We start from the raw sequence: 25,850 nt of genomic DNA on the forward strand, positions 1-25,850 counted from the left end.
ATATAAAGGGAAATATTTTCACTGTGAACGTGGTCAAACACTAGAACAGAGGCTCATAAAGCTTGTGGCTAAAGGTTGTACCCTTGAAGAAATTGAAAACTCAGATGGAGAAGGCCCCGAGCAACCCGACTGAGTTGCTCCTGCTTTAAGAGGAGCCTGGGACCAGATGACTTCCTTAGGCTGCCCCTGCCATACCTTGTGCAACGGCTGTGTGAATGAAGTGCCTGAAGTGCAGGCCACTGTGTCTGATATTGGATTTAGCCTTTAATTTATCTCTGCCTTAGACTCCAATAGACTTTGGGTTGTAACATCAATTTAGCACAGGCTTTGAGCTTTAGCATTGATTTTAAAGTCCTGAGAGATCTTTGGGTGGAAGCTGGCATAGTGAAATACAAACAATGATCAGAAAGGAATATCAGCTTCTCAGTGGAGTGAATCCTTGGTTTCACTGAGTGCAAATCGAGTCAACGTCATCCAGATCAACACAACTGGTTTGTGGCAGAATCAGTAGAGGAAAAGTCATACAGAATGGTTTGAGTTAAAAGGGACCTTAAAGATGATGCAGTTCCAACTCATTGCCATGGACAGGGATACCTCCCACCAGACCGGGTTGCCCAAAACTCCATCCAGCCTTGCCTTGAACACCTCCAGGGATAGGGCATTCACAGCTTCTCTGGGCAAGATCTGCCCTTATCTTGATTTATTCAATGATTCCCAGGTCAGGGACAAGGTTCATGCAAGTGTGAAGTAATTTTTACTAGATGTTTCATTTGCTGCAGTTTCAGCCCTACATCTTGGCCTGCCTGGGAGTTTCATAGTCTCCCAGAACTTGTTGTGTTCCTGCTTACAACTTGAAGTTTTTGGGATTAAACAAAACACAACTTTCTCTACCTCTAAAAGCTGGGCAGATCTGCTTTGAGCTCTTACCTCAGGATTTCACAAATGTTGAAAGCTTCTGTGTTTATTTATGTTTTAAAGGTAACTGGCTTTAAAGGTTTTAAAACAGAGCGAGAAAGAGGAAGGGAAAAAGCCCTTTGAGATGAAACACCTCTTTTTCCAGTGAGCCACGAACTGAGTGTAAAGAGAGCAGGAGACTTGCCAGTAGACATCCACATCACACACTGATTCGAACAAACCAAACCTCCCCTATCCACACAGTTTTCCCTTATCCAGGAAGGTTTGCAACCCAGTTGGCCTGCAGCAATTTTTGGAACATTGCAAGGAAGAATTCCAAGCAAATGTGGCTCAATCATTATAAAACAGTCGATGCCAAATCTGAGTTAAAACCAGTTATTTGAGCAGGGATTATAGGCATTTTCCAATGATCACTGCCGCAGAAATAAATAAATAGATGGTTTGCTATGTATACACTCAAAGGGGAATATTGCCCAACATGCATATCTCTTTGCTATTAACAGTAATGAGGACACAGCTGTCTGAGCCTGGAAGCCAGTATTTGCACAGGATAATTTTCAAGGATTTTTCTGCTCTGCTGGCTTTTGTCCACTACCCAGTCTTTGTGTATGAAAGAGCCCCAAAGACCCTAACATTTATACAAGAATTACCTTGGCTTTGCGGTGCTTTTGAGATTGTTATAAAGCGTGCTGACATATGGACAGATTCGAGACTCAGATGAAATGTGAAAAACAGTCTTCTCCTCTGATAAGCTCCTCCGCTCCCTCAGTGCCAAGCATAACACTCCCTTTGCAGTCTATCGCCCCAGCTCTCAGAGCAGCTGGCAAGGGCCGCTGCTATGGGCTGGGATGGGAAGCTCTCCCTCCCATGGAGTGCACAGTTTCTAACCCTGCCTGCAGAACTCAGGGCTGAGTTTGGGCAGACTAGTGATGTGATTTGAGGCAGGTGTAGCTGGGCAGCTCTACATAGCCTCTAAAGCAAAGGCAAAACTGCTCTGGAGGCATGTGCTGCAAGCACCAGGTGTGTGGCTGAGTTATTTCCCCTGGTTTTATCAGCTGGGTTCAGGGCATGGGGGACAAGGTCTTTGATTCCTGGGGAAAGACAAAACACTGCAGTCTGCATCGTGTGTGCTTTTGACTAACGTAGTTCAAGTGGCATGAGACCATGCCACCTCCAGCAGGAGCCTCCTTGTATCCCCGGGCCAAAGAGCTTTGAATCCAGTCCATTCCTGGAGGAGATGCTGGTGATGATTGCTGAAGTTTTGTGACAGATCAGCTAGTGATGAATCTCGTACCACTATTCCTGTTCCCCATAAAGGAGATCCCTTGCATTCTCAGGTCTACAATCCTTCACTTCCACGGCTGTCTGCACCACGTTTGAGCAGTGGATAAAGCTTTTGACATGTGATATGTCAGAAAAGTCTGCATTTTAATGGAAGAAACAACTCTTCCAATAAAAGTTTTCATTATACCTTGCAGGTGGATATTTGCATCCCTTTATTTTCATTGTGGCTTTAATTTCTGAATCCATTTGGATTGATTTCTTCTGCTGTATTAAAAATAAGGCTGTTCTCCTCTTTACTGGTTATTGTGGTCTACTCGCAGTCTCAGACCTATTCAGTCTGCCAAAACACTTGGAAAAGGAGCTCTTAATGACTCAGTTAAAATGTACGGTCAAGAAGTTCACTTATTAGAGGAAATGTAAACTGACCACCAATTGGCTAAACCAGCTGGCTGGACTGTTTGTGCTAGTGATTTCTCAAAGCTCCCTGGGGAACGAAAGCAGGAATAGCAGTTCTCTTCCTCTAGTTCTCTCATGTTTTGTTCCCTTACAGAAAAGTCTTTGAAATAATTCATTGGAGGAAAAGCCAATAGGATTTCACAGAGATGTTTAAAGGCTTTAGGAATACTGTTTGAAACTCCTATAGTTTTAGTATAATCCTTCTCACAGGATCCTTAAACATTATCTCATGGAACTGCAGAGAAAATACAAAATTCAGCCATAGAAAAATTCCCCTTTTCAGTGTTAATGGTTTGACTGCTATGAAATTTTGTTAGCCTTCTCTAGAGGTTTTTGTATGAGACTATTTCAAGCAATGCAGCACAAGAAGGACTTTTTGCTAGAAGTATGTGTTAAAGTCTCAGTTGCCTGTGCATTCGCTGGCTCTGACTGCACACCTTTTTCTTTTCCATTGCAATAGAAAGTGTCACTTACGTAACCTCCCAGCAGCTGGGAGTGTTCTCAGTGTGTGCTCATTGGCTCCTCTTACCACGATACCAGCAGATCTCAGTGTAGCATATGATCGTATGAAACAGGTCACTTTGAGGAATGGATTAATACACCAGTAATGTTCCATTTATTCAGCTAAAAAGTATTTGCTCCCAATGAAGATGAAATCAGTGATGTGAGCAGCAGCTGCTTGGTACCTCCTAAATCAGCAGGTTCGGTGTAAGCATTGGAATGCTGGCAATTCTTTACCCTGCTCCTCAGGATACTCAGGTCATTCTTGTTCTGCTGCACCACAGCTACTTGGAATAGCTTCAGTCTAGAGGGGAAATAACTGAGATTCCCACGTAACATGTTCTGTGCAACTAATGGTCAATATGGTTGGACTTGGTGATCTTAGAGGTCTTTTCCAACCTAAATGATTCTATGATTCAATCAAAAAAAAATCATAAGTACAGAGAATAAATGCATGGCCTTCCCACGTTTAAGCAAAGCTCTTAATTGCAAGTACTTGTTTGTCTCATTTCTGATGCCAAAATTAACATGTAGACCGTGTATTTGTGTGGAGGCACTCAGGGAATACTGGGAAGAGTCCATGCAACCAGCCGTGATCTTATACCAACAGGGAGCCCTGGGAATTGCTGGAGGTGAGGAGCTGTGATCATGCAAGCTGATGCTGAGCCAATGAACCATGCACAGTGCTGTTGTGAGCACAACAAGAGGAAGAGGCTGCCACCCTTCTGTCCCCGTGCTGTACACTTACATGCATCACTGCCCCATAAATCTCAGTCACAAAAGCAGAACTAGAACTGTGCTCAGAGAGCAAAGTCCTTTCACAGTTAAGCTGCTGTTTATCATCTTTGAGTAATGCTGAAAGTGTGTTAGCAAAGGAAACACTCTGATAGCTGGCAGGAGATCTAGAACCTGTGATACATGTTGAGCAATTTTCAGACCAGGCAGAATGAGCAGCAGTACAGATTCATGGCTCACATTAATATCCCCTTCCAGGCTGACCATCTATTTGAAAAGAGTAATAATAATAATTTAATCCTTGTTTACTGATCAACCAATAACATAATGCATGTGGGATGCACGTAGGAAATTAGTTCAGCCATCAATGGCCAGTCCTCAGACACTGAACTATGCAATTAAACAGGTGTTTGGGGAGTTGATTTGGGATCGTGTCCAAGCTCCATAGGGTCAGTCATCCTTGGAAAAAAATACTGACCCCACACAGCAGCAGTTAGAGTTTGGCTTCAGTATGCACTTTAGGAATGTGGCATTGTTATTTCTCCCCTTTTCTTATCAAATATAATTATCTCAAGAAAAAAAAAAAAAAAAAGAAGAAAAGAAACTTGAAAAAACATGTGATTTCACAGAGTAAAAATCTACTACTGAGGAAATTATTTCTTGGTGTCCAAATAAGGAGTGGGGGAGAAGTTTGGGGAAAGTGCTCTGTTCCAAGGACTTTTGGAACTGATACCTATGTTACCGAGCTCAGATGTTTAGTCCTGGCCTGTAATTATTCCTACAAAAAATAGACATCCAATCTTTGTATTATTTTAAAATGGAGCCCTGAGGGTTATAAATGACTGAGTGAGCTCCAGTGTTTGAGCAGACAGATTCTGGAATGAGCTCACGGCCTTGAGCCTCTCTGCAAGAAATGTGTATCTCTAGGGTGGTGTGAGCTCTGGGTTTGTGCTGGTACAACAGCAGGAGTGAAACAGACTGAATAAAATAAAGAAGCATGGCCCCCAGAACAGCCCTTCCTATTGGAAGGAGGAAGAAAAGCTCCATCACAAACTCCTTTTACTCTCCAAGACCAGTGCTCTCACAATTGTTTGATTAATCTTCAGCCTTACTGCAGTGAAACCTGTGGTGCTAGTGGCTCTCAAATAACAGCGATGGCAAAAACATGTCTGCTTTTGTCAATGGTTGGTCACAAGAATGAAACACAGCCACAGCTACTACTGTGACCCACAGAAATCCGTGGCATGATTATCAGAATTCATTACTTAAGAAAGGAAGTCATGCATGCTTAATATGTTCCAAATAGAACAAAATGTAACAGTCCATCTGTGAAGCAGAACACATTGCCAAAAGCATATCGTCTTGGAAATCTTCTGTCCACATTGGCTTGCCTCTTGAATACAGTGTCCAAGCAAAGTTTCTGTTCTAATCACCAAAGTCTCCAAGAATGTGGTTCTAGCTCAGAGATGGGAAGTCCACGTCCACCTCTGAGGGCTCCCTGCTCGGGGCGTTAGCACCTTGCCAGGCAGCAGGGAAAGGAACTGTCACTAAGGGAGTGGAACAGTCTCAGTACCCTCAGCATGGACCTCACTCATGAAGAGGTAAGGTGTAGTCACCAATACCACCAATTTCAACACAGGCAATGGTCTCCCTTGTCGCTGTAGTGGCAGGTGCAAAGTGTCTTGGGATGGAGCTTCTGCAGTAAACTGCAAGCTTTCCACATGTTCTCTGTCAGGTAGTAGGCAAACACATGCAAAGGTCAAAACGAAATTCATCAACATATTTAACTTTTTTTTTTTTTTTTCTTCTAGAAGTAGCTTTTTGTCAAGAAAGTCTTTTCCTGAACTCTGATATTGCAACTGAACTGACTAGCTAATTTTTAGGGCATTCTTTCAGTTAGAAATACATCATTAGGATTTTGTTTTCTGCTGTACTTTATAATGCATAAAGTCGTTTTTATGCACAAAGTCTTGTTTTTCTGAGTACAAGAAAGGCAAATGGTGCCTTTGCTTACAGTTTTTGAACCTCATCTTCCAGAGAGCTGCATGTCCTAAGAACCTTCTCTTTCCTGCTGTCTTTCCACTTCTTGAACCCACTCAGCTTGCCAAAAAATCTCCTAGTTCTTGCATGTCCAGTTCCTCAAAACTGCAGTTTAGTCCTCTTTGATTCAGCTACTCATGGTAATAGCTTGCATTCTTTCTCTTTGTTGTGTTTCATGCTTCACAACAACATAATCATTCTGTGTGTCTTGAAAGAAAGGTGGTCAACATGCCCAACATCTGTGGTCTGACAACTTCCAGCATAAGAATGATATCAATATTTTTTTCTGCAGTTGCTACAAACATCAAATGTATAATATCTCTCATGCAAAATTCAATGTATTAATCAAATTATTTTTTTTTTTAATGAAAAGTTGTACATGGGTACTTTAAATCTGCAAAGGAGAAAAAACTTGGAAGAACTTCACAAATTCCTATAGTCATTTAGAGTAATTGTGGCCATGCAACCTTCCCCAGCAATTGGTGTTTCAAGTGCATGACTCATGCTACAGCACATTTTGGAGAAGAAATGTCATTCAGGTATAAAGCCCTGCAGTAATGGAACATTTACCATGTGCTATGCTATGTTTTCCAAATCAGTAGTAATGCTAAAGTTTGTGCCTTCTTTTTATTTTGAAATTTTCTACTAAACGTCCAAACTTTTCACTACATTGTCTTTTGCTAGATTTAGCAATTGTCTCGAGCTACAAATTTTGTTTCCATGCAGATGTTTAGAGATCACTGTCAAAATACCATGAAACTTTTCTTAAATAGATTAATAAATGGAGCGCTATCTTGCTATGAGACAAGCTTTCGTGACTTGGAAGTACTCTTCTGAGATTTCCTGATCTTTTTGCAATATTGCTATTTGAAGTGCTGACACCAGAAATGTATTTCTGTAATTATTTTAATAATGCAATATACAGTGGTAAGAACAATTTCCTGTGTCTACTCAGTGTTCTCATGTTTACGTTTGCCCTTTTAGCAATGCTGTGTCAGGAAAAGTTCATTTTCAAATGATTATCATTCATGACCCTGGGGTTAATTTCACGACCAACAATTTTTACTGTTGATATATGACCTTGCATTTGTCTGCCTTGAAATAAACTTTCAAATGCACACACGTACCAGCAAATCATCTTTTGTATGAGTTCTGTTCCCGTTTTAGTTCTTGACTCCACCAATTTACAATCCTATGCATTTTATCCCAAATGTGGAAAGCAGCGGACCAAAAACAGATCTTCGTTATTTTGTAGCCACTCACGTTATGATTCCACATATATGATTCTCTCTTGAATTTTCTGGTCTGGTTTTAGCCTCTTTCATATGAACAGCATTGAATATTCCTGGTTGTAATTCAATGGGTTAGTGTTTTGTTTTATTTCTTACACTGTGATTTCTTGTATTAGTATTGATATGAATGAGAGTAGACTCTGTCCTGCATCCTTTGTGGCCATGGAGCGGTATAAAAGAGCACTGCATGTTAGCCTCCCTGGTGAGATGTGGTAGTGTCCTGCAGTTTGATATCTAGGCTTTCTTTCTATGTGATGCCTTGATTTTATGTATGAATAGTATTCAAATTGTTTATTTATTTACAGACAGTGACTTAAATATGTCATTCATTGTTCTATGACGCCACTAAATTCTAAAGAATCTGTGAAGATTACTGCTAGCTTTTACAGATGATGAACTGCAAAGCTAGAAATTTGCATGCTAAACACAATTAGTTCATTTATTTATTTTGACATTGCAAATGATATCTATCCAGTCACTAGGCGTCTTGCCATCCATTTAAAATACAATCTGTACCAATAAAAACAAAGCATCAGCACGTCACATCCCACAAAAGACAGCCAGTCAGCCAGAAATGTAAGAAACCACTCTCTCCACCCTTCTAATCCCCAAAGGAAACCCCAATGCCCCAGCCACCTCACCTCTGTCAAAATGTCAAATAAACAGAACATCACACCCCAGGGTTGCTAGACCAAACCACCGCAGGCATAAATTGTTCAGACAGACACCCTGAGCTAAGGGAGAGGGATGTGGTTAATTAGGGAGTGTTTGGGCTCAGGATCTCGCGGCAAGGGCTTTCTGACAAATGAATGTGGAGATCCCTCCTACTTGCTCTCCCATTCAGTCAGTAAACCAAAGGTCTTTAGATCTTGTGGCTCTGAGCCATGGTGCTTGGTGTTCATTCTAGGTGGTATCTTGTAGGGGCAGAGAGCAGTGGTGTGGAGGGACTTTGTGTCTGTTCTCAGTAGTCAATTGGGAGGTAACAAAGTGTATTGTTCCCACTTCAGGTCAAATTTTATTTTCAGTCTGGACTTGTGCCCTTGTAACTAGCTGTGGGATCAGTAATATCAACACAACAACTAGAAGGTCATATGAGAGAATATGAGATTATAGATGACTGCTAATTTGATAGCACGCAGCATAATCAACCAGAGTTGGCCAAGCATTCCTAGGCAAGGGATGTTCTGCACAGGGATCCACCCTGCCCTGCCTTGGTTCCCTAATGCGGTTTCAAGTGCTGAACAGCTGCTCTCTCAAAGTCAGGAACCTTTAAGACACCCAGGGTCACTATTCACTTGGGCAAATTTGGATTTATTCAAACCAATTAGGTATTGTGACTATCTTTAGCATCCTCCTGTTTTCATAAGTAACTTCCAGGAACAGTCTCAGTCTTGTCTGTAAGGGTAAGAAAAGGTGTAGTAGCTAGATAACTTGCTCAATTTGCCACTGACAGTGGCAGTAGTTGTCTCTGTTTCAGTAGCTACTGGAAGCTACTGAATTTTTAACCAACGCATCATTAGGGCAGGGCAGTAGGGCTGGGAGAAGCATGGGAGAAAGCAGTTTAGCTGAAAGGGCCTTTAGTTGCCCCTGCAGTCTCCTGGTAGAACATACATGTAATGCTTTCAGAATGATAATTAATCTACTTTGGCTCTCACCAGCCAATGTAGAGGCTGCATGAAATTTCTGAGAAATTCTTACAATAGGGGCAGGTGGTGCTGGGCTACGCAAAGTACTGGAAGTCAGAAACGCCTGTGGCTGTGGTGGGTTTACGTGGCAAGGTTTTGGTAGCAGGGAGCCATAGGGGTGGTTTCTGTGAGAAAGATCTAGAAGCTGCCCCATGTTTGGGAAGGGCCCCATTGTTTTCCAGATCTGAGCCAATAAGCGATGTTGTTTTGCGCCTCTGTGAGAGCATATTTAAGACAGGGAAAAAAAACGCTGCACCAGACAGCAGCCGGGAGTGAGAGAACAGCCTTGCAGGTGCCAAGGTCAGTGTAGAGGGAGGGGGAGAGGTGCTCCAGGCGCCGGAGCAGAAGTCCCCTGCGGCCTGTGGTGAGGACCATGGTGAAGCAGGATGTCCCCCTGCAGCCCATGGAGTACCACGGTGGAGCAGGGTTCCATGCTGCAGCCCGTGGAGGAGACCACGGTGGAGCAGGTGGCCCTGCACCGACGGAGGCTGCCGCCTGTGGAAGACCCCTGCCGGAGCAGATTCCGGGCCGGACCTGTAGCCCGTGGAGAGGAGCCCACGCAGGAGCAGGTGACCTGGCAGGAGCTGCTGCCCGTAGGGGAGCCAGGTTGGAGCAGTTTTCTCCTGAGGGATGGACCCCGCGGTACGGACCCATATCTGGAGCAGTTCTGGAAGAGCTGCTGCCTGTGGGAAGCCCACACCGGATCAGTTCATCAAGGACTGCATCCCGTGGGTGGGACCCCACAGCACAGGGGACGAGAGTGACCGAGAAGGAGCGGCAGAGAAGAAGTGCTGTAGACTGACCATAACCCCCATTTCCCCGTTCCCCTGTGCCGCTCGGGGGGAGGAGGTGGAAGAGGGTGGATGGGGGGGAAGGTGCTTTTGGTTTGCTTTTTCCTTTGTTTTCTCACTTCTCTCGCTTGTTAGTAATAGGCAATAAATCTTACTATCTCCTTATGCCGAGTCTGTTTTGCCTGTTACAATAATTATTGCGTGATTTTCTCGTCCTTATCTCAACCCTTGAGCCCCTTTTCACATATTTTCTCCCCATTCCTCTTTGAGGAGGGGGAGTGAGAGAGCGGCTGTGGTGGAGCTCGGCTGCCCACTCAAGCGGAACCACGACAGTGGCCTGTTCTGGTTTCTGTCTTGTTGAGTGGTCACAGGCTAGGCCCTTAATTCCTTAGCCCTGAATTTCCCAGTTAGAATCCAGGGGCACTGATAAGTATCATTAAGTGGGACATTGCAGGGTTTTGTAGTACAGTTTAATTTGTTCTAGGATTGGAAGGCTTCCAATAAAAATGGACTAACTATGAACTGTCTCTTAGGATGCAGGTAATGTTTTCTAAGGATCTTGGAGATGAAAGGCACTAGAAGTAGGTTCAATATTATGAAAACCATCCTTCTATATCTGTGATGGCTGGCACCATCTGATGCTTTCACAGTACTGATGCTGAAATCATCAAATATCACCATCTCTTAACATCTTGAATGGGGGACAGTGAGGTTTCTAGGGTTTCTTGCGTGCTTACTTCACTTTAGTAACTCTTCTTCTCTCCAGAGGGTTATACCTAACTCTGGGACTCAGATAAGTCATTGTGGGATTTCTGTCAATGGTGAAGTCTGCAACACAAATTATGCTGGGTGAGAGGCATTATTCCAGGTTCCAAATAACTGTATCTCAGGGACATCTTAACACCAGGTGCCCATATACAACTGAATACAGTAACCAACTGTATTATGTAGTCCTTATAATTTTTTATTCTATGAATTTGTCTAATCTGCTTTGAGCCTACCGACAACTTAGTGTCATGTGCATTTATAATCACAGTTTTACTCTACTGTTGTATATCACCCATGACGAGGGCAGAGATGGTCAGAATGGGCTTTGAAGTGGTATTTCCAGAGCATGAACACATCTAGGATCTGTGTTTGAATGGGACAGAAATAATAAGCTGTGCAATCAAAGTAAGGAATGATTTGTACATTATTAACTAGCTGTCAGGTTGTTTCCATTTGCAAGTTTCCACTCTACAAAAAATGCCCTGGGAATGTTTTGATATAGTTTCTACGCTGGCACTTAAGTCTAGTGAATCAAATGTAGGCAGTGTCTCAAAGTTTTGTGGCTGGTTTTCTACCCAGTCAATACAATTTATTTTTTCTCCCATCAAATATCTAATTTTGACTTTATTAACCACAGCTTTATTAACACTGTGTAAATGGGCACCCTCTGTCTCCCAGCACTGATATTCTTCAAGAGGATACCTAATGGTCAGCAAATTGTTGCACCAACATTTTTCTCCATGTGCAGACATTGGCTTTCACTTAATGAGCCCATGTAATGTAAATAACTCCTGGCAGACAAGCTGGGATTATACTCTGTGTTTGAAATGAGAGGGCTGCTTGCCAAAAATTATTGACCTGATTGTATTGGCTGAGCCTGTTAGAATTTAATTGTGCATCATGGTAAAGAGCAATCTTAGAGAAAGATGGAGATGTAATATAGAATTAGACATATGCACTCAGGCCCAGGTAAAAACATAACTGATGCTACCAGCAATGCTGTTTATACCTGTTGCATAAAACTTCATTAATGAAGTCAGTGAGGTATTATTCAGTGTATAATGAGGGGAGTCAAGGTGTTCTGCATAGAGGACGTCAGGCTGATTAGGTTTTCTTGGGGAGCAGAAAATCCATGAGTAGCCTTCATTGTAAACAGTTGTGTTCAAATGAAAGTCTCCACTACCACTGTGAAAGGTGAAGACTGGGAGTAAGCAATCAAATCAGAGTCAAGGGGTGGTTGAGGGTGGAAGAGACCTCAGGAGGTCACCTGGCCTGACATCCTTACTCAAGCATAGCCACCTATAGCCATTTGCCCAGGAACACGTCTAGATGGCTTTAGAGTATTTCCATGAAGGGAGAAATTGGCTTGGTAAATAATAAAGAAAAGAGGGGCCACCCATTGTTTTCTCTGCACCACAGCCAAGTGGAGGATTTATGGTGTTCAAACAGCATTGTTGCTATACCTGGTGGTAAGACCGTCACCGCCTTTTTGTCTCCATTGGGCCTCACCTATTAATAATACAGGAAGCAGTGGGCATGAAAAATGAAAACCTCTTTCTTTTTATTTTTTAAGTTCAGGGTAAGCAAGAAACAGAAGAGTTGGCTAGATCCCAAGGTTTTGCTCTTCAAACAATAAGCAAACATGACAAATAGGATCTTTTTTCATTTAGAAAACATTAACGTCATTCTTATGAAATTTGTGGTTAGATAATATGTGTTCAAATAGTACCAATTATGTGTGATATGCTGTATGAAGTGGGGGGGGGGGAGGGTAGGAGGGAGGGGCTGGAATTTTTAGCCCAGTCTCAGAAGCAATAGATGACCTGAACAACGTATAAATGTGTCTTTATAGTCTAGACTTCTTATCTTACACTTTCCTACTTCGCCCACCATTTTGCCAGCCTTTTCTCCAGCCAATGAATATGTGGGAACATATTTCCGACAGAGTTAATTACCTGTAATTGTGCCACTCTTGTTTTCTTACCAGGTTTGACTTGCCATAAATTACTGATACAGATGTTGGCAAGATAAGAACTCTAGACTCTCCCCATATCTATAATATGTATGTATTTATTTATGTATCAGAACATGTTAGATATGCTGCTGTGCTAGACTGGATCCGTTAATTCATGACTGCTAGCATTTTCCAGCTCACTGAGACATAATTCCTACCCTCTGCCACCTGCTCCAGCCCAGTGCATTTGGGAGATACTTTTAATCATGACCCTACAAAGTCTGGGTTAATAAGAGTCAGGGAGGGATCAAGGGAGTAGCATTGCTCAGATGACATAGTACTTCAGCAAAGGCCAATGTACAGTATGCTGGAATAAAAAATAGTTTAGGTATCAATAAATAAAACATAGAAATCTGAGTTGGCTGAAAAAAATGACACAATTTATCTTCTGATATTTCCATTTCTGACATCTAGAGGCAAGCCCAATGCCAGAAACATCAGGGAAGAGACTGAGCAAGGAGGGATTCAAATTGAACTTATGACTCTGGAAGGCATTTTTAATCAGTTAGGTTCCAGTGTCCTCGCTTATATAAATGTAGGAATGTTATTCACCTCCTTTGCAAAAAAAAAAAAAAAAAGAAAAAAGGAAAGCCCACAACAAAAGCACCCTAAGGGGTTGTAATAAGAAAAAAAAACAAAGACATTAAAAACAATAAGGTCGGTTAAAAAAATAAAAAGAGTTTTATTTTCAGGAAATTGATTCCAGGGAAGTCTACTAAGTATACTTTTTTTCTTTTTTTTTTTGGCAGGTGAAGGTTGATATTTTCTTAACCTTATGTCAGAAAAATTGCAGTGAAATATTCTGTGTTGGTGGGGGTAGGAAGTAATATTTTGTATATGTCTGAATCTCATGACAGTATTTGTGCATCTCTTGAGCCTTCTGCTCATCTCTTACTCTGCAGCCGGATTGCATTGCCCTGTCAGCAGCCATTCCCTAGGGCTGAACACTGTCCTGTAGCATGGAAATCCCAGGTCAGTGACAAGGAAAATGTGGAAGTAATGAAAAGCATCCCTTTCCCGAGGTGCTTTGTGACACACTGGGTCATCTGCGGAAGGGAGAGATTTGATGAGCACACTCAGTTCTCACAGCCCTCAGACATTTGTTTTAATGAATTTTACTTCAGGTTGTAGTCATTCTCCCTGCTCTGCCACACTTTGGCTCCTCACATAGACCCTGTGTACGCGTTGCACTAAGAGTCCCTCTACAGTTCAAACAGCTTCTTGTTCTCATTTCTAACACGTTATTGCTTTATTTCTCTGTTGCAGATATTGATGAGTGTGCTTCAGATTCTCACCAGTGTAACCCCACCCAGATCTGCATAAACACTGAAGGAGGATATACTTGTTCCTGCACTGAAGGCTACTGGCTGCTAGAAGGCCAGTGTTTAGGTAAAAACCTCATGCCATATACGATTTGCATATCTGCATCTGTGTTTGTGTGCCTGTGAATAGCTGAAATAACTTCACTGAGCATCTTTGTCAACTACAGAGTTAAAGCTTTGGCTATGCGGAAACTAATGTCTTCCATCTTCACAAGTGCCAACAGCACACTGGCAGAGAGACTCCCTCATGGAACAAAAATGTAGATGTGAATGCCATATGACAGCATCCATGTTACACAGGGGATTTTCATATTCCCAGTCTGAAGGATTCCCTTTCATATAAGATCAATTGTTAGGACACATACAAAAAGATTTATTCCCAAACAGACATGTCCTTTCCACACAGTTATAGTCCAGACCAGCAGAGATAACTATTTCATACCAAGAAACAGGCCCATAAATCCCTAGATTCAACCAACCCTTTTGCCTGAGGCAATAAAAAATATAACTGAAATTCGTGCTATTTCTGCAGCTTCCAAGCAGTTTTATTTTGACTTTTTATTTTCCTTTCAGCAATGTCCCGTTCATCCTTTTAGCTCATCCTCTCTAAAAAAACATCCCTCAACAAACAGCATGGGAAAATCTTCCAGTTCCTCTGTCCCCCAGCCCATTCCCCTCACTTGATGTGCCCATGGGATTATGAAGTGGATGTTGATGTTAGGTACAGCTCTCTGAGTGAGACAGGACACAACAGCTCCTTTTATATTTGCTCTTTTTTCCCCCCAGGCATGGGCTGTTTGCCTGCCAGCTCTGCGGAGCGGGACTGTCTTGTCACAACACCTCAGCTGGAAGGAGAATGGGGTTTCCCTGCCCATTTAGCCCTGGAGCTTCTCCAGCTGTTTTCCAAATTTGTCCTCCCAAATACCAATTCCAGTGCAGGGCTGCCTTGTGGCTGCTTTTCTAACTACTGCAAGCAGCTGCTGTGTAACTCACCTGGTAGGCATGGGGTAGCTGGTGGGGACAGAGCTGATCCACATCCAAATGAGGGTCTGTGTAGCTGTACCTGCTCTGGGGAGTCATCATCTTGTAGTTCCCCTGGGATATGAAGTCTCCAGCTCCTTAATATCTGGTAATTCCTCTTCTCCTGGAAACCTCTGTACTCCCTCACAACTCCTAGTGATCACATGGAAGAGAGGAACTGGAGGTGGAGAACAGCTCAGGGATGCAGATGCACTGAGCTAATCCCAGGCTGGGGTTGCACAGGCATATGTGGTAGGGAGAGGATGAGGGAGGGGGGATTCTATTCTACATTGACTGTTGTGTTACCCATTTACTTCTCCCAGTTACAGCCCAAACTTAATGACTGTGTGCAGCATTCAGGGCTTGGACACAGATCTAAAGCACTTTGCTGCTTGATGGATATACCAGAGAACTGAAGTGGCTGCTTTGCTGAACTGATTTGAATATCTGCTTATGCCATTTAGAATAAGCAATAACACCCTAGTGTTGTCCACATTATGTAAGCACGGGGTGGATTATTACAAGGCAATGCAAAGAGCTAGAAGCAAATTTTATTTAAAATCTCTATATTTTAGTGTGTCAAAAGAGTCTCAGTTTTCCATACTTTCCACTGGCCTTGGAGAAGGGATTTGTGCTGGCATAAGGCAATAAAAGGCCATTTAATGTAATCAGAGGTCTGGACTGAGTTTTTAGAGCCATTTTCTCTGTGTGTGTGTTTGTACTCTTAGTATACCATAGTTACAAAAAGCTAAACTTTAATGTAATTATCCCAGTAATGCTTACACAGGAGCAAGTGAAGCAGTGTCCACAGGAACCACCCACAAGAAGAAGCCTTGAAAAAGTCCTTATTCTCAAAATGTAGTGTTCTTGAGATAACAGTCCTGCAAAATCCAAAGCACGTATTTAAAGTAATACACCAGCAAAATGAGATATTAATTTACTTAAAACCACTGTCACTTTTTGCAGGATTTGGACCAAGCCCAGTGCTGGTGTACATACCACAGCTGACCCTGGCTTTTGGTTATCTTGCAATTAAGAGTGAATTGAGATGTAAAAGCTAGTAACAGTGAAACCTGGTGCCATTGTTCTTGTTATTTTACACATGGAGAGTATTTCCAAAACTTTTGACGTTTTCAGAAAGCCTTTGTGAAACTTGCTATGGCAAAACTGACCTATCAAGGCCAACAACATAAACTTGAATTACAGGATGTAGCTACTTATAAAACAGATTCACAACATTGTTGTTTTTATGGTATTACCACATCATGTAAATGTTCCAGTCATTCAGGAATTCATTTTCCCAAAACATTCTTAATATTTAACACCAAAACAGGAAGCAGTTAACTAAAAAATAATGAACTGCTGAAATTCATGCTGATATATATGTGTACTTGTGAACCATAGGAAGAATACTGTCATTCTGATTTTCTTGTGCATTGGAATCTCTCATAAGGGTCACTTCACCAAAAGCTGTGCCTTCACGCTGTAATCACAAAACCTTAATAGCAAACTGGCTGCAGATTTATACACCTGGTTTCCTACTGCAGAAACTTTATTTCACACCTGTAGAACTGCTTCAAACTAAACTCATGCAAAAGTGGTTTAATGGAAAGTAGAATTAGATTCAGCAGATCTGGTGAAAGGAGCATGAAAACTGCAGAAGATCTAATTCAGATATTACAGCTTTCTGAAATTGCTCAAAGCTGTAGGAGCTGGCTTTCAGTCTGGAGTGCAAGCAATTTCTAGTTAACTTAACAGAAGTTGCAGCATCAATGAAAACAAGTGCAGGCATCCTTCTCTTGAAGCAGGACTTGCATATTTGAATGATGTCATCTTCCTAGCTTAGCATTTCATTGATAGAATGCCCTTATTTCATACCCTCCTGAGAGTCTTAGGAATGGACATTCAAAATTGTCCCTTGTATGAGTCTTTCAGCAGACAGGATTGTTATTTTTCCAACTCATCCCCAGACTTTTACATAATTATTGTTTTTCCATATACCGTTCTGTTTTCAAATTGGCAAAAAAATAATGTACTGCTTCAATAAAACATCCCATCATGGCCATATTTACAGAAAGCATTTAAATAAAAACTGTCTTCCAGTACCTGGTTTGTCATCTGCTGTCCTTACAATGACTCTAGAGATCAGCAGGGATGGTTATTGAATAAGGAGAAAGACGTGATCTGTGATCTTATTTGAATTGCCCATAAGAAAAACCTAAGCAGGAACTCAATGTTTAGAACATTATTGGAAGGCTGCAAAGTTTTCAGAGTAGCCATAAAAAAAATCTCCATAAATCAAAAGCCAGTTTATACCAAAGGAAATGTAAAGCCTTGGACAAGACAACTTCTCCAATTCCTAGGCCAGGAACAAAATTCTTTTAGCACTTCCATCAGACATAACTTACAGCATTTGATTGTGCTTATAACAGTCAACTGCATGTATTTCTAATGCTGCATTTCAGCCCAAACTGCTATTTCATTTTGGCAGCAAATTTATTTTTTACATTTTAGTATGTCATGTAAAGATTCGTATAAAATGTGAATGTGACTGTTGGACAAAGGGTCTTTAGAGAACGCCCTGTCTGGGGAAAAACAAACAAACAAGCAAACAAACAAACAAACAAACTGTGTTTGGTAATAAATACTTCATGCTTTTTTAGTGAGTAGCTTTGGTATATGTGGAGATAAAAGGTATTTCCCTCTTGATTCTGACGAAACTTTGCTACGAGGTTGGCTGTGCTGGCTATCAGATAGGCCTTGAGGTAACGTTTACAGGGACTGATTGGGCCTTCTGATCATGTATCATTGAGCTAAAGATCAATCAATGATAATCAGTTTATATGACCGACTGACAGATGTCGATGTGGAAAAAATGCATTACTGGTTCTTTTCTGCAGAGACATGATTGACTAATTGGATCTGAACACCTACAAGTTTGGCTGTTAGTCTGTAACCACTGTCCTGGGTCACTTCTCTGTTTCTGGTGCTATTGATTCAGTGTACTTGATGCTTTGTGTCTGCATGTGAAAATGCAGATTGCTCTTATTTTTTTCATTTGTAGACATAGATGAATGTCGCTATGGCTATTGCCAGCAGCTCTGTGCCAATGTGCCCGGTTCCTACTCCTGCACGTGCAACCCAGGCTTTACCCTCAATGATGACGGAAGATCATGCCAAGGTACTGTGTATGCTGTACCATAACTGAAATCTTTGGTCCCAACACAGCAACACTCTTAAAACTTGCTTACTTTTTAGCATAAAAGTAAGCTTCCCAACATTGCTTTTGAAATGTTGATAGTTTTGTCTTTTTGAGGTATTTCTGTAGCTCCCATGTGAGCATATGTTTGTCACCACAGTACCTAGGAGGGGCTGAGGTAACATATAGGTAGCGACATGAGCAGTGTATCCACAGATATGCACAAGGCCAAACCCCGCTAAAGACACTCACTGAAATTACTGAGATTTAGGCACTGAAGTATTTTTAAAATCTGAGGCTGTGTGACCCACCTGAGACAGGAAATCTCTGTCAGATGAAAAAATTAGATCTGAGGCTCCCAAGCTCCACATGAGGGTCCTGAGCACCTGACCACTTTTTGCTGTGATGTGCAACCTCTCCATGAAGCCTCTCCTTAGCTAAGCAGCAATGCAGAGCATCTTCCCACATTCTCCAGGAAATGGTCTGTGCTAATGATGTGAGGACTCTCCAGAAGCTGCTAATATCCTAAAAGGAAAAAAGAAAAAAAAGAAAAAAAAAGAAAAAAAAAAAAAAAAAAAAAAGAAAAAAAGAAAAAAAAGGCTTTGTCATTGCCCTAGATTTCCATAAGGACCAATCCTCATTGTATTTAATTCCTCAGGTGTATCCTGCTGCATTTTTCCTCAGGTCTGTTATAATCTGTATAATCAGTTCAACTGTATAATCAGTTCAACAATTTTAAAATTACAGGATAAAGAGAGAAGTCCTTGTAATCAAATTTTCACCCCATCTTCCACGTTATTTTTTTGAATTAAGGTATTCCCCAAACCTTCACTTCCATGCATGTTGTGTTTCCAACATGCTATTTCCAAACATCATCTTGAATCCAAAAAAACATTTCTGACTTGGTTATGTTTTTCAGAACAAACCATTTTTACTGTACAGATAATCTCTTTCAAATGCTTTACAGTAATGAATTGAAAATAGAGTTTGGGGAGAAGTCACTGATGCAATGAGCATTGGTTTCCCACAGATGTGAACGAATGCACAGGCGAAAACCCTTGCACTCAGTCCTGCGTCAATACCTATGGCTCTTTTCTCTGCCGTTGTGAACCTGGCTATGAACTGGAAGCTGATGGAGTTAACTGCAGCGGTAACTGTCTTCAGTTATTTGTTGGGTCTTGTTTCTTTAATTCTATTTGGCTTTCCTTTCCTGAAGTATTGTTTTGTACATGCTTTTTTTACAAGTCTTCTGCTTTGGTCTATGGTTAGCAGCAGGATAGCCGCTAATCTGATTCTTCCAGTTAAACTACACAGCAAATGCCCAGAAAAGCACAATGGAGGATGGCTGCAAATAGTTTTAAAGAAAAAAGCTAAATATTAAAAAGCTTTAAGATAACAGCAAAACATACAAAATGCTTTCTAGTGATAAATGGGAGCCTTATTAAAGCAAGTAAACTAGGGACAGTCCTAGAACATTCTTCTGTGATTAAAGAAATAGTCATGCAAAAAGCACTTTTCCGTTTGCCAGTAGAAGGCATGTATTCCTCTTGCTCTTACAACTGCACCCTTCTGCCTGAAACATTCCCTCTTTTCCTTCAGATGGTTCTGGCTGCACTTCAGAAGTAATATGTGGTTTCTTAGCAGAGCTGATATGTTCAGTTCACAGCAGATGAAACTGTGCTTATGTCACTCTACTTCTCCCTCTCTTGTTTTTGTTTTTATTTTATTGCTTTATTTTAATTGAAGGCAAAACTTATTTCTGTGCTTAATGTTCCCACAGCCTGATAAAATTAGAGAATCTAGCCAATATTTCTTGGAAGGAAAAACACCCTGGAAAATACTTGTTTTTTAATTTACAGTAAACAGATGTAACATGCTGTTTCTGAAAGAGAAGACATGTGATATGCAGTCTGTATATAGATTAGTGTATCTGAAGTTGTTCTCTCATGCAAATCTCCTTATTATGAGGGAGAGTACAAAGACCTAAATCTCTAAAGGGTCTTAACATATAGAGCTGCAACACCTAACTTAAGATTTCTGCTTTCCAGTAGAATTTCTGCTTCTAAATTAGACTTCTCTGCCTTTTTACATGCTCCTGAGCTAGCTGAGGGCCTGAATCAACTAAGTTGAGTGCAATACCACACAAACATTGCCAGTATAAAAAGGTGCCAAGAGAGGTTATGCTTAAACCTCATTTGTGGCTGAGAGTTAAGCCTCCAAAAGGGATTTTCCACCACTCAGATTTAGGGCAGAAAAACATCTCTTGACCCTTCTGCACAAGCAAACACTTGTTGGAAGTGGGTGAAATTCCTCTGAATGAGATTCTTGCATTTCACAAGCAATCACTGGACATCACTGAGGCTTGCAAAGGGAATGACCCCTGCAGATGCAGTAGACAGAAGCACTGCAGAAGGGTTTGGCTGTGTCTGACCCATGTGGTTAAGCAGCAGCAATGTGGGGCCCTTGGGGCTTTATGTACCTTCAGTACTTGACAGCAGCTGCTCACAGGTTACATGAATCTGATGGTGCTGGAGGGCTGGGCTGCAAGACCTAGAGAGGGTGGGCGATATCCCAGTGCCCTTATGGAGTGCTTTTCTCAGTGAACTCGCTGGAGCAAGCCACACACTAACAGGACTGTGTAGCTGTGAAGTTCCCTTAATCTCTCTTTTGATTATGTGGTTGCAGACATAAAGCCACTTAAGCACATTTGGACTTCAAATACTTTCTCAAGTGCATCTGTACAAAACAACAGAAGTGTATAGATGGCCTAAGCCCAATTTAAAGAAAGGGAAATTCAGTCTGAGGAGTAAAAGTGATTTGCCTGGGAGAGTCAACATGTCAGAGCTGGGAATATGAACTTGGGAGTTCCTGGCTGGGACTATGGCTTTTGTTTCTTTCTTCCCCTGAACAGAGAAATAAGGAAATGATTAACAGCAGCCTCCCTCAGTCTAGCGCCTTTGCATGTGTTTTCTCCTCGGTCAGCCATGCCTCCATGTGCAGCTCAGAAGTTCATCTTTCTACTTGAGCGCAGTTCTGCAGAATATGATGACTGATCAATTCATGAGAAAAGGGGAAAAGAGATCATTTTCTGCTTTTAATCAGAGGTTGGACAGCCTGTTTAGCTTCCTGGGTATCTGGGAGAACTCTGGGCCTTCTAGTCGGTCTGACTCAAGCAGGGATGAGCTCTGAAGTCTTGCTTGGAACGCCTTGCAAGTAACTGGCTAGAGGCTAAGAAGCATGAAACAGCCAGGGCTGGCTGCAGGATTTCTGCTGGGACCCATGTGGCCCTGGGAAAGGGAAGTTTGCTCTCCAGAAAAAGAAGAAGAAAAAAAAAAGGAAAAAAAAAAAAAAAAAGTAAAGAAAAGCACCACCAAGTCTCTACTTACAAATTACAGTTGCAGATTTGTTATTGGAGTACCGCTATCTCTGACGTAAAACAGAACCGAAAACACAGCCAACTGGTGACAGGTATTCAAAAAGAAAAATAAATATATAAGAGCTATGCATTGTGTTGTGCAGCAGCCTTGGTTTCCCTAGGGAAAGAAAAAAAAAAAAAAAAAAAAAAAAAAAGTTTAGCCAAGAACCTGTTTAACAGTATTTTGCCAGGCTGCCTCAGAGCACTGAGGAGTTGGAAGGTGCCAAACTCCAGCTGGGGTGATAGGCACATAGTCTGGATGGCCCCTGCTTGTGGGACTGCTCTTTTGACTGTGAAGCCAAAAACTCTAAACTGTATTTTACCGTTGCAGACATGGACGAATGCAGCTTCTCAGAGTTCCTCTGCCAGCACGAATGTGTGAATGGGCCTGGTTCTTACTACTGTATCTGTCCTTCGGGCTATAACCTGCTTGATGATAGCAGAAGCTGCCAAGGTAAGAACATTCCAGCACCCAGAGGGACTAGCAAGTAAGTCCTGAGTCTGGAAAGAGGTTTTCAAGGACTGAGATGCTTGGTCTTGGCGTTGCATAAGTGACATACTCATAGGGGCCAATTATGTGATTCTAGTGAGAACATCATCACACGAGCAGTCCCACTGAGGTCAATTGGTGTAAGGAAGGCTTTACTGCCTAAGAAACAGCTACACAGTAAAGCCCTCAGATGCCTTCCTCTCTGCTGCACGTCTCTCTTTGGTTTTCACATTCTGTAAGGTCAGAAAGCTTGAGCAGCCAATTTCTTTTTTATTTTTGCAGCACTTAGCATATGGAATCACTCCAGTAACGAGAAATGAATGGAGTAAAAACTGGTCTTAAAAGAGGGGCCGGTTATCAAAAAGCCACTTCTCATGGTGCAAGAGCATTGCAAATTTTGGGGCAATTCCTTATGATGGACATAGCAGTAGAAGAGCTGTGCCTTGCATATACATCCCTGCTTGTCTTTCTCTTGTTTTTTTTTTTATGTTTTAGATATCAATGAATGTGAAACTAGAAACTTCACCTGCACTCCACAGCAAACGTGTTTCAATATCCCAGGAGAATATAAATGTTTAGACCCAGTAAGATGCGAGGATCCTTATATCCAGATTAACGAGAAGTGAGTAACATACCCACAGCCATAGAAGCAAATTTTGTCTGTGTGAAGCATATCTAGTGAACCAAATAAGCTATATTTTTGCAACACAACCATTAAGTGTACCTAAAGAGCTATAGATACCTGCTGTTGCTGCATTTACCATTAGTAAGCTTTATACAAATAATAAATTGCAATTCCTTACCAGGTCACCAGGTGGGATATGATATGATACTCAGATGTGTGGGAAGTTAAACTGGAAAAACACTTATCAGTGAGTAGAAAAAAACAGCAAGGTTTGTAACGTAATGAGACATTTACTTACATTACTAATTGACTTCATATATGCTCAAAAGCAGCCCATTTGTTAATATGAGTATTTCCTGTAAATATTAACTAGCTCATGTTCAGGAAGTACTTTAAAAACATTAGATGCTAGTTATCGCAGGGTCCAAGTAGTTTCCTGCTGCTTAAAGGCTAAATGTGCTGAAAAGTCCACAGACTGATTTGCATTGTCTGGAAATTGGGTATATCTGAATGGGGCTATTAGCACTGTTCCTGTTTAAATATGGAACTATTTGGGCAAACAAATCGGGGGGAGGCAGCACATTTCTAAAAGTTGCCTGATTCTTTCACATTTTTGTATGTACCTGCCTGGGCCTCAAAATGTTTCAGCTCCAGCTAGATCTCTAAGTATTGCAGGCCATAGAATTTCATCCATAGTGTTTGCACTAAACTCAATTACTTGGGATTACTTGGTAGCCTAATGTATTTTATAGATAAGCAAGAGGTGAAGAATCCACGGCTTCCCATGACAATGCATTCATGCCTTTACATTGCTTTCTGAACTAGGACAGCTGAGGAATGGACAAGTTCTTTTCTGCCATTCTGGCTCTACCTATCTTCAGAGGTGGCAGAATCTTAAATTAAATGTTTAAAGTCTATGTATCTAAATTCCTCAGAGCCCAACTGCGGAGTACTTACAAATCAGCTTTCACCAAAACTCTTGATCTCTGAGCTTTGTATTTGGTGGCTTTGGCACATATCTAGATGTGACTGCATTTAATTTGTGGCATACGTCTAGAAGTGGTCAGTATAAAAGACAAGCAAATTCTTTGCATCTGTGTTCTCTGTGGAAAGGATTGGGTGTTTGTAATGCCAGGAACTTTTGTATGGAGGATTTGCCAGAGGAATTGTCTGAAGTTGGTGTTGGTAGTGGAGGTTATAGAAAAAAATAGAGGAAAAAAAAAAGCAGCTATTTTCCATCCAGTAAATTCCCCAACATGGATTTTATAAAGGGACATCCTGCCTCAGAGCTTTATTGGAGTTCTCTGAAGAATTCAGCAGCTTATGGCTAAGGGGCATGGACTGATAGTCTGCTTGGGTTTCCAAAGGCTTCTGAAAATAACCCTACTTTAGGCTTCTATGGAAATTGAGCAGTCATAAGTAAGTGAGCAGCCCCTGGCACAGACGGATAAGAGGTTGAAAGATAAGAAGAGAATTGCAGAAGAAGCCTCAATGACTGCAACAAAAATGGCAGATGAAATTCAGTGTAGATGAATGTAAAGTTAAAATACAATGCCAACTTCACAAGGTAAATAAAGAGCACTTATCTGATTATAGTCCCTCCAAAGCAAGGTTTGAGGACTGTTACAGGTAGTTGCATAATCTGTCAGACTCACCAGAGAAAAAGCAATCTGAAATTGAGGTATGGAATATCCTTAGAACACGTGCCATTGTGTACCCATATCTTCAGGATCGCACAGTTCCATCCCCTCCTTTCAAGAGCAATGTAATGTAACCAGACAAAGGTTCATAAAGAGCCACAAAGACGGTCAAAAGCATGGAACAGATTCCTTGTGAGAAGCAACTAAGTTTAGGACACTTCAGCCATGAACAGGGTCAAATACAAAAGCCTGCATTACACATGGAGCATGAGCAGGGATTGACGGTCTGCTCCCAAGAGCTGCAGGCATCAAAGTCAGCAAGAGGCTGTGCAAGGAGAGGCAGAGAGATGTTTCTGCACTGCTTGCCAGAGGCTGTGGAGCCACACAGTTCCATGGATGCCAAATGTTCCTGGGGGTGCAAAGGAAAGCTGGACAAGTTGACGGATAAGAAATGCATTGCAGGCTAACAATATACAGCAGACATCTTAGCTTCAAGAACCCCAGGGTGGGTGGAAGGGGGGAGTTCAGTTTAAATTACTATCAGAACAAACATGTATAGGGTATTCTACACCTGCAGAGCTGCCTTAAAGACAGCACTGATTTTCAAGTATCTAAGAAGACATAGGATGCCAAGATATTTTGGCAAAGCCTGGAAGACAAGAAAAGAAGTCAGGGATATAAGCAGACTGAAGTAGCACAGAGAAAAATAAAAATAAAAATAAGCAAATTCATTACATTTTCATTGATTCTTTTAGCTGGTTGGCAACTTGATTTATTGATTGATTGATTGATTGTTCTTTGCAGCTGTATCAGCATGTAAAAAATCAAGTAAAACAGGAATTTGTAACCACTGATGACAATCCTATCTCTCTTTCAGCCGCTGTATGTGTCCAGCTGAAAATCCTGGCTGCCGAGATCAGCCATTCACCATCTTGTACAGAGTCATGGATATTGTGTCTGGGCGGTCAGTGCCTTCTGACATCTTTCAGATGCAAGCAACAACTCGCTACCCTGGAGCCTACTACATCTTCCAAATCAAATCAGGGAACGAGGGCAGGGAATTCTACATGCGGGTAAGTCTGGCGCTGGCTGGGAGAAAACCTGGAGTATCTTCGTGTTAGCGGAATTTCTTTCTGACAGCAGAACTCTTCTTTCTTTTACTAAATACCATTCAAACCTTCAGTATGAGACATTTTTACATGCAGACATGCAGGTCATTGTGCTGGTCTGGCTTTGATATTCCCCTTAAGTGATGTTTGGTGGCTACTGATGGCTCCCATGATTGACAGAAAATGGTTGCATGACAGATTTCAATAGATCTCAAAACATGTTCCTCATGCGAGCTTCAGTGTAAAATTCTCAATGTTAAAAAGAAATAAAAAAAGGTTTCAAAATTCCCAAAATGACAAGTGGTCTAGGAATGATCATGCACATCTCACAAGTTCTTTCCTGTTACAAAGTAATTACTGATCCCACTGACCTCCCCTATTCAGGGCTGACCTGGCACTTGCTAAGGCTCCATTGATGAGCTTCACCGCTCAAGTCAGCTATTTTGCTTGTATTTATTTATCACATCCCCATTCATTTGTCACCTAGACTACTTTGCTTGCACAGCCCGTCCTTTTCCTTCACTGGCAACACGTTCATGTGTCAGGTTT

General features: G+C 41.6%; 1 protein-coding gene across 1 annotated transcript in view; it reads left to right on the forward strand.

Moving 5' to 3' along the window:
* The window catches only part of FBLN5 (fibulin 5), a 54,056-nt gene that overhangs the window by 19,957 nt on the left and 8,249 nt on the right, over positions 1-25,850 (forward strand). The window contains exons 5-10 of the mRNA XM_032188083.1: positions 13,748-13,870; positions 17,888-18,004; positions 19,053-19,172; positions 21,769-21,891; positions 22,423-22,549; positions 25,070-25,265. Coding sequence (XP_032043974.1) covers positions 13,748-13,870; positions 17,888-18,004; positions 19,053-19,172; positions 21,769-21,891; positions 22,423-22,549; positions 25,070-25,265 — 806 coding nt within the window. The remainder of the gene's footprint in view (positions 1-13,747; positions 13,871-17,887; positions 18,005-19,052; positions 19,173-21,768; positions 21,892-22,422; positions 22,550-25,069; positions 25,266-25,850) is intronic.

This window comes from Aythya fuligula, chromosome 5 (assembly GCF_009819795.1).
Source record: "Aythya fuligula isolate bAytFul2 chromosome 5, bAytFul2.pri, whole genome shotgun sequence".
Lineage (NCBI taxonomy): Eukaryota > Metazoa > Chordata > Aves > Anseriformes > Anatidae > Aythya > Aythya fuligula.